The sequence below is a fragment of the Cebus imitator genome, unplaced genomic scaffold (assembly GCF_001604975.1).
Source record: "Cebus imitator isolate Cc_AM_T3 unplaced genomic scaffold, Cebus_imitator-1.0 Scaffold161, whole genome shotgun sequence".
NCBI classification, from domain to species: domain Eukaryota; kingdom Metazoa; phylum Chordata; class Mammalia; order Primates; family Cebidae; genus Cebus; species Cebus imitator.
This window is the reverse complement of record NW_016107476.1, coordinates 1,849,135-1,867,882: the sequence shown is the minus strand read 5'-3', so window position 1 is coordinate 1,867,882 and position 18,748 is coordinate 1,849,135. Positions and strand designations below refer to the sequence as shown.

The following is an 18,748-nucleotide window of genomic DNA, read 5'->3' as shown; positions in this document are numbered from 1 at the left end:
GACAATTACCAGATGTTTTTCTCCAGATATTTTTTGTGCAGTTAGGTCTAAAGTATACTGGCTTTCTGCATTATATATAAACCATGTCAGGTGCTTCCTTGATTCACACTTTCCACAAGATGGATGAAGGAATACCAGTGATATGTTTCTTGACTGCCCTATGACTAACTTTTGTTTTCAGAATTTTTCTTATTCAGGAAAGGAGGGTTGAGTGGAATTTTCCCAGGGAACCTCTTTTAACATTAAGAGGTATTGTAGATTAATACTTCTGGTTTTGTTTATGTAGGTCAACATACCAAAATCCCTGTCATTGCTGGTATATTTACTTATTATTTTAGTGTTAATCTGTGAGGGAGATGTTAGGTATGAGTGCTAAATTTAGCTGTCTTATTCAGATGTTAAAGCATTCTTTTTTCTAATGATTCTTCCAAATGGCCAGAAATTTCATGAAGTTCTTATAGTAACCCACTTCTTAACTTTAAATCTTCTGGTAATTCTTTACGTGAGGTGGGAACTCAATAAATTTTGTTGTCTGAGTAAATTAATTAGTGGTGTCACAGAGTAAACTTTCTATGAAACAATACCTTAAACTTTTAAGCATAATGTTATAAAATTAAAGTTCTAATAACATTGTAAAAATAATATGAATTCATTGTAGACAATTGGTCTAAAAAAATCTTACTATAGTAAGATACCCATCATTAGCTTTTACATAAGCATATTTATACATTTCATCACAAATTGTCAAAATGTATTAAGTTGATATGTAAAATATGCACATTTTATGGGTTTCAATTCGATGTTTCAGTGCATGTATATATTGTATAATGGTTGAATCATGGTAATTAGCATTATCTATTACCTTAAACATTTATAATGTCTTTGTTATGAGAACATTCAGAATCCTCTCTTCTATCTATTTGAAATGCATTATTGTTAGTTATAATCACCCTGCTATGTACTTGTACTCTATTGCATAGTAGGTATTCCTTCTATCTGTAACATTGTATGCATTAACCAACCTCTCCATAACTCCCCTTCCTCCTATTCTCTCCAGTTTCCTGTAATCATTATACTCTTAATGTCTATGAAATCTTTTTTTAAAGATACCATATATGATTGAGATTATGTGGTGTTTGTTTTTCTGTACCTGGCTTATTTCACTTAACAAAATGTCATCTAAACTCATCCATGTCCCAAATGATGGGATTTTATTTTTTGTGGCCTGTTTCATGGCTGAAAATATTTCATTAAGTGTGTATGTGTGTGTGTGTGAGTGTGTGTGTGTGTGTGTGTGTATAAAGTCCCCTTTCTCTACATACATACCAGCATTTGATTTTTTCACTGCATTGCTTGTGTGTTCAGATTTTTTATCCTTTGTGAAGGTAATTGGATGTGTGGGTAGTTATTCAGATTGATGTTTCTTCAGGAGTATGATTGTTGGAGAAACCTACTTTGCCCTTTTGCTTTGGTATCTTGAGTTCAACATTGCAATGTTTCTAAATATGATGCTCTGTATCAATTGCTTCTCTTGATTTGTCATGAACATTTTTCCTTGTTATTAAATTTTCTCTGAATTGTTTCATAATATAATATGGAGTTTAAAAACATATTATGCTTTTTTCAATTTCATAAAGATGATGAGCATTTTTTTATAACTGCATATTTTCTATTTTTTTGCATTATGAGAAAAATTTTTTATTTTTTCTTTTATTTTTGTCTTTCTATAATACATTATAATATAGTTGCACCTTTAAGAATTTCTATAAAGTATTTGGTTTTATTCTTTTGTGTGTCTGTTTCTTCTCCTCTGCTAGGCTCTTGGGAATTTCACTTTCAAGTATTCTGAATATAAGAGGCAGTTTTACATGCTATTTAATATCTGTTTTATTAAAAATTCAGAGTTCTATATGTGTATTTGTTTCTGTAATTGATTAGCTGTGTGGCTTTGTGTAGTTGCTTAACCCAGATTTCCTCATCTTAGAAACAGTTATAAACACAGCAGCTTCCATATAGCGTTGTTTTGAAGATTAAATAATAAAATTCATGTGTACCATGTGGCACTCTGTCTGGCCAAGGCATGGTGTTTACAATGATTAAAAATGGATGCTTATGTACACTTACCAATCAGAATAGATACCAACTGCAAACTATTTGGCATCAGCAGAATATTGGCTTTCCTCATGGAGTGAGAGAGCTCAATTAAATGCTAGTTGCTATCTCAGTTGTAATAAGTAAAATAATCATGAAGGTGACAATTATGATGATTTTTGGCCAAACAGTTACCAAACAAGTTAATATTATGTCCCAAATAGGCAAAAAAAGCTGAGTTTTCATATATGAACTTTACTCTGAAATTTCTTATTCTGTTGTAATATTAACGTCAAAATATAAAAGTCTTAGTTATATCTTAGAAACAATCTCATACTTTATATTTCATTCTGTTTAGTTCAAAGTTAAATAGACTTTCAGTTAAACCTTGAAGTTTTTCTTACCTAAAGAAGATACACATTTATGCAAATTAATTCAGAAGTACTATTTTTTTTTTTTTCCCCGAGATGGAGTCTTACGCTGTTGCCCAGGCTGGAGTGCAGTGGTGCCATCTTGACTCACTGCAACATCTGTTTCCCAGGTTTGAGAGACTCTCCTGCCTCAGCCACCCAAGGAGCTGAGATTACAGGCATGCACCACCATGTCTGGCTAATTTTTTTGTATTTTTAGTAGAGATAGGGTTTCACCAAGTTGGCCAGGCTGGCCTTGAACTCCTGACCTCAAGTGATCCCTCTGCCTTGGCCTCCCAAAGTGCTGGGATTACAGGCATGAGCCACCATGCCTGGCTCAAAAGTACTATTTTTATTAATTTTACTATTAGTTTACTTTATTTGAGTAAGAATCTATTGCCACACAATTTTCTATATTGATTGATTCTTTATTATTATGTGTTAATACAATTAAGATGAATTTTAGCATCTTTATCAAAGTTATAATATTTAGCCTTGTGTTTATATAACTTAACAGACATACCATTCTTATGAATTTTTAAGAATTACGCTAAAGAGTATTCCGTCAGCAGTGATAGCTTTTATGTTCCAGTTCATCTTTAACCACAATACTGTAAAGAGGTTAAGGTAAAATTTCAACACATGATTTATTGCACACATTATCTTGCATTAAAACTTTGAGCTATATGTGTTATTAATTTTTAAACAAAACTTGAAAGATGCTCTTTGGACATTTCTACAGTCCAGCTTTTTAAGATATATTCTTTGTTTTGATAGCTATTATACTTGATTTTACGTTAGATATTTGTAATACTTTTTACTGTTTTCTTTAGCTTGCCAGTGTAATGGACATAGCACTTGCATCAATAATAATGTGTGCGAACAGTGTAAAAATCTAACCACAGGAAAGCAGTGTCAAGATTGTATGCCCGGTTATTATGGAGATCCAACCAATGGAGGACAGTGCACAGGTAAGTTTCTTTTAAGCAAATTTTAGTGTATTTTTACTAAGGTAAAGATAATTAAGAAAGCAGCACCTGTTGTGGGGAATATATATTACTATAGAAAATTTTTTATTCAGTTTTACTATGTTTTCTAAGGTAATATGTATTTATTAGCACTGTGAACTGTAAGAATTCTATGATACGCTTACTTCAAAAATATTACTTTTATTTCAAAATGAATGTATGTTTATTATTGTAATTTAACAAATGCAGAGAAATAAAAGAAAAATTACCTACTCACTACTCAAAAATAATCATTGCTGATAGTTTTTTAAAAATAAAAAGTAGATTATTGTTATGACTTTAGAAATAAGAAATAATTAAAGGGTAAATGTGTATACCTTACATCAGGTAAGATTCTTATTGCACAGGGTGGTAGTATAGAATAGTATTTAAGAGAGTACGGGTTTGGAACCAATTCTGGGTTGAAATCCCAACTCTGTCACTGTTCAAATGTATGACCTTGGTTCATTAACCTCTCAGTGTCTCATTTTTCCTGTATATAAAATGGAGATGATAATAATTCATTGAGTTGTTGTAAAGATCAGATGATATCATATGTAATATAGGCCTTAGGAAATGAAGCACATAAAAAGAGCATTATAAAGGCTAACCATCATCATCACATTCTTGTTTATTAAACCCTGCTTTTCTCCATCTTCCTGTCTATTCTGCCACTTCTTTCTTCTACTTTGCAAAGAATATTTGGCTTTTAAATAAAATCTCCTTTTAAAGTGGAATTTAATAAAAATCCTTCTTTGTCTCTAGATTGGAACTTGCCTTTAAAATTTTTAATCTATCATCTCTAAATGGAGTTTGCCTCTGTGGCACCCACAGAAAAATGGTTTTTGCTATGAAAATGTGAGGAATTTTTAAAGAGGGAGTGGAGCCTGACTCTGGTTAAATAATTTTTTTTAACAGCTGGAAAGCTTTTAGAAATATGGATATCTCAACTACTTTCTAAAACAATTAAATCATTATCTGGGTTGTAGTTGTAGGGTGATTCTTGGGTAATGGTTCTTTTAAAATGTTTACCAAGTGACTCTCCTACGCACTCAGAGTTGAGACTCATGGCTAGTGATGAACTGATTCAACCTTTGAGTCAACACAATTGTGCAGATAATACAGTTGTATCTTGGTATCCATGTGAATTAATTCCAAGACCCTTCCTGTATACCAACATCTGTAGGTGGTGAAGTACCTTATATAGACTGGTGTAGTATTTTTATATAACTGATGCATCTCCTCCTGTATACTTCAAATCATCTTTAGTTATAATTCCTAATACAATGCCTACATTTCACTTTATTCACATGGATTCAAAGTATACTTGGTGCATGGCAAGTTAAAATTTTGTGTTTTGGATTTTGTGGAATTGTTTTTCTGAATATTTTTGATCGGCTTTTGGTTGAGTTCATGGATATGGAACCCAGGGGTAAGGAGGGCCTACTGTAGTATGTTGGGTGGCAAATAAAGATAAGTGAATGGGAGTTTTGTGATATGCAGTGATCTGATCCATTTGAAGCTCTAACATAGATGCAATAGCTGACATTTAGCATTTTTTATATCCTAGGCACTGTCCTAATAGCTTTATAGTCATTATTTTATATTAGCCTTACAAAAACGGTATGATATTACTTTGATCCTCATTTTACATGTGAACACAAATATTTAATGCACAAATAAATTATCTAAAATACCCAAGATTATATTGCTAGTTAGAACAAGAAAATATCTCATTCCTAAACCCTGCTCTTAACTGTTAATGCAGGAGTTCTGTTAATATGGACCAGGAAGATCCATTTGTTCTCAGATAAAAGACACAGCTTAGTGCTCTGTCCAGTGGATACATAAGGTGCAGTAATTATGGCCAAGTGGAATCCACAAAATTTAGAGTCTACATCCTAGAGTCATAGTGTTTTTTAATTTTGTTTCTTAAATAAAAAGACCGTGGTTTTCAAGACATGCTCTTTCTGAAGTTTTTTACCACTGAATTTTCTGTAGCTGTAAGTTTTATTGGAGAAAGTGCGTGTTTCAGATGGATTATGTGTTTTGCTGTATTGATTTCACAATTTTAAGAAAAAATATACTCTGCAATTTTTCATTCACATTACAATTTGTGTGTCTCTGTAAACTGTCATGCATTTAATATAAAATTGTGTTTTTTTTACTTTTATGAAAATTATTTTTGATATGTTTTCCAACATATTTTCATGCCCATATGTAATAGTTCATTCTGTAATTTACTTAATATATTTCTTTTGGCATTTATATAATGCTTCTAACCATAACTCCAATTCTAGGAAATAACTTTTTAACAAAGTGAAACCTACATAACAGATACTTAACTATCATAAGTATACAATTCAATGGCATTTAGTACATTCACAGTATTGTGCAACTATCATCTCTAATATTTTTAAGTTTTTAATTTAAAATTCAATTTTTAATTTTTGCTGGTACATGGTAGGTGTATATACTTATGGGCTACATTACATATCTTGATACGGGCATGCAATGTAAAATAATCACTTCAAGGAGAATGGGGTAACCATCTGCTCAAGATTTATCCTTTGTGTTACAAGCAATCTAATTTTACTCTTTAAGTTATTTCAAGTTCCTTTAAAATGTCCAATTAAGTTACTATTGAGTATAGTCACCATATTGTGCTATTGAATAGTAGGTCTTACTCATTCTTTCTATTTTTTGTGCCCCTTAACCATACCCCTTGCCCTCCAGCCCTCTAACTATTGTTTTTGTTCATATTAAGCATCCCTCCCATCTCCCCAGCCCCACATTATCCTTCCCAGCTTCTGGTAACCATCCTTTAACTCTATGTTCATGAGTTCAATCGTTTTGATTTTTAGATTCCACAAATAAGCGAGAACATGCGATGTTTGTCTTTCTGTGCCTGGCTTATTTTACTTAACATAGTGATCTCTAGTTTTATCCATGTTGTGGCAAACGGCAGGATCTTATTCTTTTTAATGACCAAATACCATAAAAATATATACCACATTTTCTTTATCCATTCATCTGTTAATGCGGCAGTCCCCAACATTTTTGACATCAGGAGTGGTTGTGGGGAAGACAGTTTTCCATGGATGAGGTGGTGTTGGGGTATAGTTTACAGATGAAACTATTCTACCTCATATCATCAGGCATTGGTTAGATTCTCATAAGGAGTGTGCAGCCTAGATTCCTCACATGTGAAGTTCACAATAGGGTTCCAGCTCCTATAAGAATCTAATGCCACCACTGATCTGACAGGAGGCAGAGCTCTGGCCTTCATGCTTGTTCACCCACTGATCACCTCCTGTTGTGCAGTCGGTTCCTAACAGGAAATATACTGGTATCAGTTCACATCCAGGGGTTGGGACCCATGTGTTAATGGACACTTAGGTTGCTTCCAAACCTTATCTATTGTAAACAGTGCTGCAACATAGGCGTGCAGATATCTCTTTGATATACCGGTGTCCTTTTGTTTAGGTTTATACCCAGCAGTGGGATGGCTGTATCATATGGTTGCTCAATTTTTGGTTTTTTGGGGAACCTCCAAACTTTTCTCCATAGTGGTTGTACTAATTTACATTCCCACCAACAGCGTACAAGGATTCTGCTTTCTCCATATCCTCACAAGCATTTGTTATTGTCTGTTTTCGGATATAAGCCATTTTAACAGGGGTGATAGCTTATTGCAGTTTTGATTTGCATTTCTCTGATGATCCATGATTTTGAGCACCTTTGCATATGCCTGTTTGCCATTTGTATGTCTTCTTTTGAGAAATATCTATTCAAATATTTTGCCCATTTTTTGATTAGATTATTAGACTTTTTTCTGTGAGATTGTTTCAGCTCCTTATATATTTGGGTTATTAATCCTTTGTCAGGTGGGTAGTTTGCAAATATTGTCTCCCATTCTGTAGGTTTTCTCTTCACTTTGTTGATTGTATCCTTTCCTGTGCAGAAGCTGTTTAACTTGTAATCCCATTTGTCCATTTTTGCTTTAGTTGCCTGTGCTTACAGGGTATTGTTCAAGAAACTTTGGTCCAGATCAGTGTCCTGGAGAATTTGCCCAGTGTTTTCTTCTGGTAGTTTCATAGTTTGAGGTCTTAGATTTAAGTCTTTATACCATATGCTTTTCATATATGGCAAGAGACAGGGTCTAGTTTCATTCTTCTGCATATAGATATCCAGTTTTCCCAGAACAATTTATTGAAGAGTCTGTCTTTTCCCCAGTGTATGTTCTGGGCACCTTTGTCAAAAATGAAGTCACCGTAGCTGTGTCCATTTGTTTCTGAGTTCTCTGTTCTGTTCCATTGGACTATGTATCTGTTTTCATACCACTATTATGCTGTTTTGGTTACTGTAGCTCCTAAGTATAATTTGAAGTAAGTTAATGTCATTCCTTCAGTTCTTTTTGTTTTGGTTAGCTTTGGCTCTTCTGGGTCTTTTGTAGTTCCATATATACTTTAATATTGTTTTTCTTTTTTTCTATTTCTTTTTTTTTATTGCATTTTAGGCTTTGGGGTACATGTGATGAACATGCAAGACTGTTGCACAGGTACACACGTGGCAGTGTGATTTGCTGCCTTCCTCCCCATCACCTATATCTGGCATTTCTCCTCATACCATCCCCCCCCAACTCCCCACCCCCCACTGGCCCTCCCCTATTTCCCTTTTTCCCTCCAACAGACCCCAGTGTGTAGTGCTCCCCTCCCTGTGTCCATGTGTTCTCATTGTTCAACACCCGCCTATGAGTGAGAACATGCAGTGTTTGATTTTCTGCTCCTGTGTCAGTTTGCTGAGAATGATGAATTCCAGGTTCATCCATGTCCCTACAAAGGACATGAACTCATCATTTTTGATGGCTGCGTAATATTCCATGGTGTATATGTGCCACATTTTCCTTGTCCAGTCTATCATCGATGGGCATTCAGGTTGGTTCCAGGTCTTTGCTATTGTAAACAGTGCTGCAATGAACATTCGTGTGCATGTGTCCTTATAGTAGAATGATTTATAATCCTTTGGATATATACCCAGTAATGGGATTGCTGGGTCAAATGGAATTTCTATTGCTAGGTCCTTGAGGAATCGCACACTGTCTTCCACAATGGTTGAACTAATTTACTCTCCCACCAACAGTGCAAAAGTGTTCCTATTTCTCCACATCCTCTCCAGCATCTGTTGTCTCCAGATTTTTTAATGATCGTCATCCTAACTGTCGTGAGATGGTATCTCAATGCAGTTTTGATTTGCATTTCTCTGATGACCAGTGATGATGAGCATTTTTTCATGTGTTTGTTGGCCTCACGTATGTCTTCTTTTGTAAAGTGTCTGTTCATATCCTTTGCCCACTTTTGAATGGGCTTGTTTGTATTTTTCTTGTAAATCTGTTTTAGTTCTTTGTAAATTCTGGGTATCAGCCCTTTGTCAGATGGGTAAACTGCAAAAGTTTTTTCCCATTCTGTTGGTTGCTGATTCACTCTAATGATAGTTTCTTTTGCCGTGCAGAAGCTGTGGAGTTTGATTAGGTCCCATTTGTCTATTTTGGCTTTTGTTGCCAATGCTTTTGGTGTTTTGGTCATGAAGTCCTTACCTACGCTTATATCTTGACTGGTTTTGCCTAGATTTTCTTCTAGGGTGTTTATGGTGTTAGGTCTTATGTTTAAGTCTTTAATCCATCTGGAGTTAATTTTAGTGTAAGGTTTCAGGAAGGGGTCCAGTTTCTGCTTTCTGCACATGGCTGGCCAGTTTTCCCAACACCATTTATTAAACAGGGAATCCTTTCCCCATTGCTTGTTTTTGTCTGGTTTGTCAAAGATCGGATGGTTGTAGATATGTTGTGTTGCCTCTGAGGCCTCTGTTCTGTTCCATTGGTCTATATCTCTGTTTTGGTACCAGTACCATGCTGTTCTGATTACTGTAGCCTTGTAGTATAGTTAGAAGTCCGGTAGCGTGATGTCTCCTGCTTTGTTCTTTTTGCTTAGAATTGACTTGGCTATGCAGGCTCTCTTTTGGTTCCATATGAAGTTTAAGGTGTTTTTTTTTCCAGTTCTGTGAAGAAGGTCATTGGTAGCTTGATGGGAATAGCATTGAATCTGTAAATTACTTTCGGCAGTATGGCCATTTTCACGATATTGATCCTTCCTAACCATGAACATGGAATGTTTCTCCATCTGTTTGTGTCCTCTCTTATTTCGTTGAGCAGTGGTTTGTAGTTCTCCTTGAAGAGGTCCTTTACATTCTTTGTTAGTTGTATTCCTAGGTATTTTATTCTCCTTTCAGCAATTGTGAATGGCAGTTCGTTCTTGATTTGGCTCTCTTTAAGTCTGTTATTGGTGTATAGGAATGCTTGTGATTTTTGCACATTGATTTTGTATCCTGAGACTTTGCTGAAGTTGCTTATCAGTTTCAGGAGACTTTGGGGTGAGACAATGGGGTCTTCTAGATATACAATCATGTAATCTGCAAATAGAGACAATTTGACTTCCTCCTTTCCTATTTGAATACTCTTTATTTCTTTTTCTTGCCTGATTACTCTGGCTAGAACTTCCAGTACTATATTGAATAGGAGTGGTGAGAGAGGGCATGCTTGTCTAGTGCCAGATTTCAAGGGGAATGCTTCCAGTTTTTGCCCATTCAGTATGATATTGACTGTTGGTTTGTCATATATAGCTTTTATTATTTTGAGTTACGTTCCGTCGATACCTAGTTTATTGAGGGTTTTTAGCATAAAGGGCTGTTGAATTTTGTCAAAGGTCTTCTCTTCGTCAATTGAGATAATCATGTGGTTTTTGTCTTTGATTCTGTTTATGTGGTGAATTATGTTTATGGACTTGCGTATGTTGAACCAGCCTTGCATCCCTGGGATGAAGCCTACTTGATCATGGTGGATAAGCTTTTTGATGTGCTGTTGCAGTTGGCTTGCCAGTATTTTATGGAAGATTTTTGCATCTATGTTCATCATGGATATTGGCCTGAGGTTTTCTTTTTTTGTTGAGTCTCTGCCGGGTTTTGGTATCAGGATGATGTTGGTCTCATAAAATGATTTGGGAAGGATTCCTCTTTTTGGATTATTTGGAATAGTTTCAGAAGGAATGGTACCAGCTTCTCTTTGTATGTCTGGTAGAATTTGGCTGTTTATCTGTCTACACCTGGGCTTTTTTTGGTGGTAGGCTCTTAATTGCTGCCTCAACTTCAGACCTTGTTATTGCTCTATTCAGGGTTTCAACTTCTTCCTGTTTTAGGCTTGGGAGAAGGCAAGTGTCCAGGAATTTATCCATTTATTCCACATTTACTAGTTTATGTGCATAGAGTTGTTTGTAATAATCTCTGATGATGGTTTGAATTTCTGTGGAATCTCTGGTGATATTCCCTTTATCGTTTTTTATTGCATCAATTTGGTTATTCTCTCTTTGATTTTTTATTAATGTGGCTAGTGGTCTATTTTGTTGATCTTTTCAAAAAACCAGCTCCTGGATTTATTTATTTTTTGAAGAGCATTTTGTGTCTCTATCTCCTTCAGTTCTGCTCTGATCTTAGTTATTTCTTGTCTTCTACTAGGTTTTGAGTCTTTTTGATCTTGCTCTTCTAGCTCTTTCAGTTTTGATGATAGGGTGTCAATTTTAGATCTCTCTTTTCTTCTCATGTGGGCACTGATTGCTACATATTTTCCTCTAGAGACTGCTTTAAATGTGTCCCAGAGATTCCAGTATGTTGTGTCTTCATTCTTGTTGGTTTCCAAGAACGTCTTTATTTCTGCCTTAATTTCATTGTTTACCCAGTCAACATTCAAGAGCAAGTTGTTCAGTTTCCATGAGGCTGTGCGGTTCTGAGTTAGTTTCTGAATTCTGAGTTCTAACTTGATTGCACTGTGGTCTGAGAGACTGTTTGTTGTGATTTCCGTTCTTTTGCATTTGCTGAGGAGTAATTTGCTTCCAATTATGTGGTCAATTTTAGAGTAGGTGTGATGTGGTGCTGAGAAGAATGTATATTCTGTGGATTTGGGGTAGAGAGTTCTGTAAATGTCTATTAGGTTTGCTTGGTCCAGGTCTGAGTTCAAGTCCTGGATATCCTTGTTAATTTTCTGTCTGATTGATCTGTCTAATATTGACAATGGGGTGTTAAAGTCTCCCACTATAATTGTGTGGGAGTCTAAGTCTCTTTGTAAGTCATTAACATCTTGCGTTATGTATCTGGGTCCTCCTGTATTGGGTGCGTACATATTTAGGATCGTTAGCTCTTCTTATTGCATTGATCCTTTTACCATTATGTAGTGTCCTTTTTGTCTCTTTTGATCTTTGTTGCTTTAAAGTCTATTTTATCAGAGACAAGAATTGCAACTCCTGCTTTTTTTTACTCTCCATTTGCTTGGTAAATCTTCCTCCATTCCTTTACTTTGAGCCTTTGTGTATCCTTGCATGTGAGATGGGTTTCCTGGATACAGCACACCAATGGGTTTTGGCTTTTTATCCAATTTGCCAGTCTGTGTCTTTTGATTAGGACATTTAGTCCATTTACTTTTAGGGTTAATGTTGTTATGTGTGAATTTGATACTGCCATTTTAATGCTAGCTGGCTGTTTTGCTTATTAGTTGATATAGATTCTTCATTGTGTTGATGCTGTTTACCATTTGGTTTATTTTTGGAGTGGCTGGTACTGGTTGTTCCTTTCTATGTGTAGAGCCTCTTTCAGGAGCTCTTGTAAAGCAGGCTTAGTGGTGATGAAATCTCTGAGTACTTGCTTGTTTGCAAAGGATTTTATTTTTTCCTTCACTTATTAAGCTTAGTTTGGCTGGATATGTAATTATGGGTTGAAAGTTCTCTTCTTTTAGGATGTTGAATATTAGCCCCACTCTCTTCTGTCTTGTAGGGTTTCTGCTGAGAGGTCTGATGGGCTTCCCTTTGTGTGTAACCTGACCTTTCTCTCTGGCTGCCCTTAGCATTTTCTCCTTCATTTCAACCCTGGTGAATCTGACGATTATGTGCCTTGGGGTTGCTCTTCTTGACGAATATCTTTGTGGTGTTCTCTGTATTTCCTGGACTTGAATATTGGCCTGCCTTGCTAGGTTGGGGAAGTTTTCCTGGATAATATCCTGAAGAGTATTTTCCAGCTTGGATTCATTCTCTTCGTCACATTCAGGTACACCTATCAAATGTAGATTAGGTCTTTTCACATAGTCCCACATTTCTTGGATTCTTTGTTCATTCCTTTTTACCCCTTTTTCGCTAATCTTGCCTTCTCATTTTATTTCATTGAGTTGATCTTCGACCTTTGATATCCTTTCTTCTTGGTCAATTCGGCTGTTGAAACTTGTGCATGCTTCATGAAGTTCTCGTGTTGTGTTTTAGCTCCATCAATTCACTTATATTCCTCTCCATGTTGTCCATTCTCGTTAGCATTTCACCAAATCTTTTTCCAGGTTCTTAGTTTCTTTGCATTGGGTTAGAACATGTTCTTTTAGCTCACGGAAGTTCCTTATTACCCACCTTCTGAAGTCTGATTCTGTCATTTCATCACACTCATTCTCTATCCAATCTTGTTCCCTTGCTGGTAAGGAGTTGTGAACCCTTGCAGGAGGAGAGGTGTTCTGGTTTCGGGTGTTTTCATCCTTTTTGAGCTGGCTTCTTCCCATCTTTGTGGGTTTATCCACCTGTCGTCTTTGTAGTTGCTGACTTTCAGATTGGGTCTCTGAGTCGACGTCCAATTTGTTGATAATGAAGTTATTTCTGTTTCTTAGTTTTCCTTCCAACAGTCTGGCCCCTCTGCTGTAGGGCTGCTGAGGTCCACCCCAGGCCCTGCTTGCCTGGGGATCACCTGCAGCAGCTGCAGAACAGTAACGATTGCTACCAGTTTCTTTTTCTGCTATCTTTGTCCCAGAAGGATACCCGCTAAATGTCAGTCTGATCTCTCCTTTATGAGGTGACTCTGGATATACGGGGGTCAGGGAGCTGCTTGAGGAGACAGTCTGTCCTTTACATGAGCTCATGTGCTGAGTTGTAACCTCCATTTTTCATTCAGGGCTGCTGGACAGGTGGGTTTAGGTCTGCTGCAGTAGAACTCATGAACACTTTTTTTTCCCCAGGTGCTCTGTCCCAGGGAGTTAGGGCATTATTTATGAGTTTCCATTGTGCTGCTGCCTTTTTTTTTTTTCCCCCAGGGCTGCCCTGCACAGCAATGAGGCAGCCTAGTCACTGTCCGCCTGCAGAGGCTTTGCCGAACTGCTGTGGGCTCCACCCAGCTGTTGTATGAACTTCCCTGCAGTCCTATTTATATGGGTGTAGTTAGAACTGTCTCAGCTTTGGTGGCCCACCTCTGTAATGGCAGACTCTCACTGTAATGGCAGGTTGCCTTGGCAATGGCAGGCTGCCTCAGCAATGGTGGACGCCTCTCCCCCACAGAGCTAGACCGTCCTGGGTTCAGCTGTGCTTGCTGTCAAACTCTCAATCCAAAGAGTTTCTGATTGCTCTTCTTTTGCGGGGGTGAGACCAGCTGAGCCTGATCACCTGGCTCCTTGCCTCAGAAGCTTTTGTTTTTTAGTTGAATGGTTGACTCTCCCAGGTGTTTCAGTAGCCTGTTGAAAAGGCTCCAGGGTCTATGTGATTTCCCCTATGGTGACTCACTGCAATGCTGCTGAGATTCGTGGGGCTTTTTTGTTTGTTTGTTTGTTTTTGCCCGGGAATCTCCTGGCCTGGCTCCCTGTTTCAGACCCCCTGTTAGTCAGATGAATTGGTGACTGCGCCTTCCCAGGGCTCCAATTGCCAGCTAAGAGGGCACCCGGACCAGTGTATTTTGTATGGAGAACTGCTGTGCGGGGGCCCCACAAAGCAGCCGCGCAGGCCAAAACAGCCACAGTGACCGGAATGGCCGTGCTGCGCGCTGGCGACCCATGGGGCTCCTCCCCCTGGGAATCTCCTGGTCTATGGGTAATAAAAATCCATCTGAAAATGATCTGAAATCACCCTCTGTGCTTTCACTGGGAGCTGCAATCCTGCACTGTTCCTAAACAGCCATCTTGGATCCGGATTCAGTATTTTCTTCTACTCATTTTGGTTTGCTCTTCCTTTTCTATTCTTTAAGATGCATCATTAGATTATTTGAAGCTTTTCCTCTTTTTTGATGTAGGCATTTATAGCTAGATACTTCTCTATTAATACTGCTTTTGCTATATCCCATAGGTTTTAGTATGTTGTGTTTCCATCATCATTTGTTTCAAGAAAATTTTCAGTTTCCTTCTTAATTTCTTCAGTGACCCTCTGGTCCTTCAGGAGCATATTGTTTAATTTCCATGTATTTGTAAATTCATGTATTTGTAAATTCCATGTATTTGTATTTGTATAAATTCCATGTATTTGTAAATTCTTCTTGTTACTAATTTCTAGTTTTATTCCATTGTGGTCATAGTCAATGCTTTATATTATTTCAGTTGTTTTTGAATGTTTTACAACTTGTTATGTGACCTAACATATGGTCTATACTTGAGAGTTATCTATGTGATTAGGAAAATAATGTGTATTCTGCAATTTTGGATGAAATTTTCTGTAAATATCTGTTAGATCTATTTGGTCTATCGTGCAGATTAAGCCTCATGTTTCTTTGTTGATTTTTTGGGAGACCTGTCCAATGCTGAAAGTGTGGTGTTGAAATCTCCAACTATTATTGTATTGGGGCCTATCTCTCTCTTTACCTCTAATAATATTTGTTTTATATATCTGGGTACTTCATTGTTGGGGATATATATATGTTATATTTTCTTGCTGAATTGAGGCATTTATCATCATACAGTGACTTTCTTTGTCTATTATTTTGTTTTTTGTCTTGAAATCCATTTTGTCTGATGTTAAGTGTAGCTACTCCTATTCTTTTTTGGCTTCCATTTGCAAGGAATATCTTTTTCAATTCCTTTATTTATAGCCTATGTGTGTTTTTATTGGTAAAGTGTGTTTCTTGGCAACAGATTATTGAGTCTTTTTTTTAATCCAAACTTTTGATTGAAGATTTAGTCCATTTATTTTCAAAGCTACTATTGATAAATAAGGACTTACTCCTGCCATTTTATTTTTTGTTTTCTGGTTGTTTTGTGTTCTTCTCTTCTTTTCTTTTTTTTTTTTTCCTTTCTATCTTCCAGTTTCAACAACTTGAAACTGTTTACATAAACAAACAAAAAGAAAGCTAATAAAAACTTTAACTTCATCCCCCCTTTAACTTCATCTCCCTGCTTTCTAACTTTTTGCTCTTTGTGTTTGTATCTTATTTTACTGTCAACATCTTGAAAAGTTGTTATTATTTTTGAGTGGTTCATTGTTAGTCTTTCTACATAGGATAAGAGTAGTTTACTCACCACAGTTACAGTGTTATAATATTCTGTGTTTTTATGTGTACTTACTGTTACCAGTGAGTTTTTTTGCTTTCAGGTGATTAATTCTTGCTGATTAATGTCATTTTTTTCTGTTTGAAGTACTCCCTTTAGCTTTTCTTTTAGGACAGTTCTGGTACTAATGTAATCATTCAACTTTTGTTTGTCTAGGAAAGTATTTCTTTTTCATGTTTGTAGGATATATACATATGTATACATTTCAAATATATACATTTCAGGATATATATACATTTCAAAAGTTGTTTTCCTTCAGCACTTTAAATATGTCATGCCACTGTACCGTGGCCTGTAAAGTTTCCACTGAACAGTCTGCTGCTGGATGTATTGGTGCTCCATTATATGTTATTTGTTGCTTTTCCCTTGCTGCTTTTAGGATCCTTTATTCTTGATCTTTGAGATGTCATTGATTATTAAACGCCTTGATGTAGTCTTTGCTGGGTTTAATTCTGTTTGATGTTCTCTAACCTTCTTATACTTTGATATTGATATATTTCTCTAATTGGAAAGCTCTGTGTTGTTATCCCTTTGAATAAACTTACCCCTATCTCTTTTACTTCTTTCTTTTTAAGGCCACGAACTCTTAGATTTATACTTTTGTAGCTATCTCTAAATTCTGTAGGTGTGCTTCATTGTTTTTTATTTTTTTCTTTTGTCTTTTCTGACAGTATATTTTCAAAGGGCCTGTTTTAAAGCTCATTAATTTTTTATTCTGCTTGATTAATTCTGCTATTAAAAGACTGCTGATATGTTTATCCATATGCCAATTACATTTTTCAGCTGTAGAATTTCCCCTTAATTCTTTTTAATTATTTCAGCCTCTTTGTTATGTTCATCTAATAGAATTCTCAATTTCTTCTCTTATCTTGCATTTATTTAAGTTTCCTTGACACAGGTATTTTAATTTCTCTGTTTGAAAGGTCACATATCTCTGTGTCTCGAGAATTGGTTCCTGGTGGCTTATCTGTTTCATTTGATGAGGTCATGTTTTCCTGGATGGTGTTGATACTAGTAGATGTTCTTTAGTATCTGGACATTGATAAAGTTAGATATTTATTGTAGTCCTCACTGTCTAGGCTTGTTTGTACTTGTCCTTCTTGGGAAGGCTTTCTAGATATTTGAAAGGACTTGAATGTTATGGTATTGGTTGTATCTGCTATAGAGGGGACTCTAAGCCCAGTAACACTTTATTTACAAACTTATAGAGGTACTGCCATGATGGTCTTGGACAAGATCGGGGAGAATTCTGGATTACCATGCGAGACTGTTATTCTCTTCCCTTATTTTCTCCCAAACAGAGTCTCTCTCTTTGTCCTGGGCTACTTAAATCTGGGAGTGGGGTGACAAAAGTACCCCTGTGGCCATCACCAGTATGGCTGTGCTGGTCAGACATGAAGCTAGCACAGCATTGGATCTTACCTACAGCCTGCTGTATCCACTCACTGGTTACTGCCTGTGTTCACTTAAGGTCCTGGGGCTCTACAATCAGCAGGTGGCAAAGCCAGCTAGGCTTGTGTTCTTCCCTTCTGGATGACGAGTTCCCCCAGGCCCCTGGTGGATCCATGCATGCTGTACAGGAGTTAGGGGCTAGAGTTAAAAACCTTAGAAGTCCACTTAGTGTTCTGTTGTACATTGACTGAGCTGGCACTCAAACCACAAGACACAGTCCTTCCCACTCTTACCTCCCCTTTCCAAAGGCAGAGTAGCCTCACTTCATGGCCACTGCCATCGAAGGCCACGGGGAGTACTGCTAGACTACAGCTGATGATTCCTTAAGGCCCAACGGCTTTTAAATAAGTTTATGAAGAATGCTGTCTGGCCTGGGACTCACTTTTCAGGGGAGTTGGCTCACCTCCGGTCTAGGGTAGGCTCATGAATGTCATTCAAAAGTCAAGTCCTAGAATTGGGGACCCCAAGAGCCCACTTGGTGCTCCATCCACCTGTGGCTTTATTAGTTCCTAAGGCACAAGACAAAGTCCCATTCACTTTTCCCTCTGCTTTTCTTAAGCAGAAGAGTTTTGCCCTGTAGCCACCACAGCTGCTAAGGTGCTGAGTTTCACCTGTAGCCAGCAAGTCTCAGAGGCTCACCTAAGACCCTCAACATAGTAATTGCGTATTGGTGCTGAATATTCAGGACCTAAGTACTCTTCAATTAACAGGTGATGAATGCTTCCAGGACTGGGTCCTTACCTTCAAGTCAGTAGGTTCCTTTCTGGCCAAGATGTGTCTAGAAATGTCATCTGGAAACTAAGACCTGGAAGAAGGGCCTCATCATTGTGGCTGGTGCCCTCAAGACAAAGTCCTCTCCACTTTTCCCACACTTCTCCTCAGGTGGAAGTTAAGGGTCTCTTTTGGAACCACAATTTTTGCAGTCTGGGCTTAGAGGAGAGGTGATACCAGCACTCCCTTAGTCACTCCATCTGCTATCCCAGCAGGTACTATGCCCCACGAGTTTATTGTTTCTAGGCCCAGTTCAGCACTAGGACTTGCCTAAGAGTTGCAGTCCTTATGGCCTAGACTGCCTTTCAAGGTTTCTTAGAGACTCAGAACATTTTAGCCCTTGGTGGTAAGGTTAGTGGGAACTGAGTTCAGACTGCTAGGATTGGCCATTTTCCTTTGTCTAGTGCTGGTTTAGATGTTCCCTCTCCTAGGCGGGTGTCCCCTGAGTTTTGTTCAGTTCTCCTTTCTACTACAACAGTGAGTTCAGTCCTTCACGATTGCTATTCTCCCCCTCCTTTAATGCTCAGAGATACTCTCCGCACCATGCTGTTGCTGCAGAGAGGTGGGAGAAGGGTGATGTTGGCTGAGACTTTTTAAAAAAATCACTTCAGTGCCTCTTTCAGTGATAGAAGTTAACACCAGATACT

General features: G+C 37.3%; 1 protein-coding gene across 1 annotated transcript in view; it reads left to right on the top strand.

The window, feature by feature from the left end:
- The window catches only part of ATRNL1 (attractin like 1), an 829,354-nt gene that overhangs the window by 212,095 nt on the left and 598,511 nt on the right, over positions 1-18,748 (top strand). Inside the window, 1 exon segment of the mRNA XM_017543810.2 lies at positions 3,335-3,472. Within this exon segment, the coding sequence (XP_017399299.1) occupies positions 3,335-3,472 (138 nt within the window).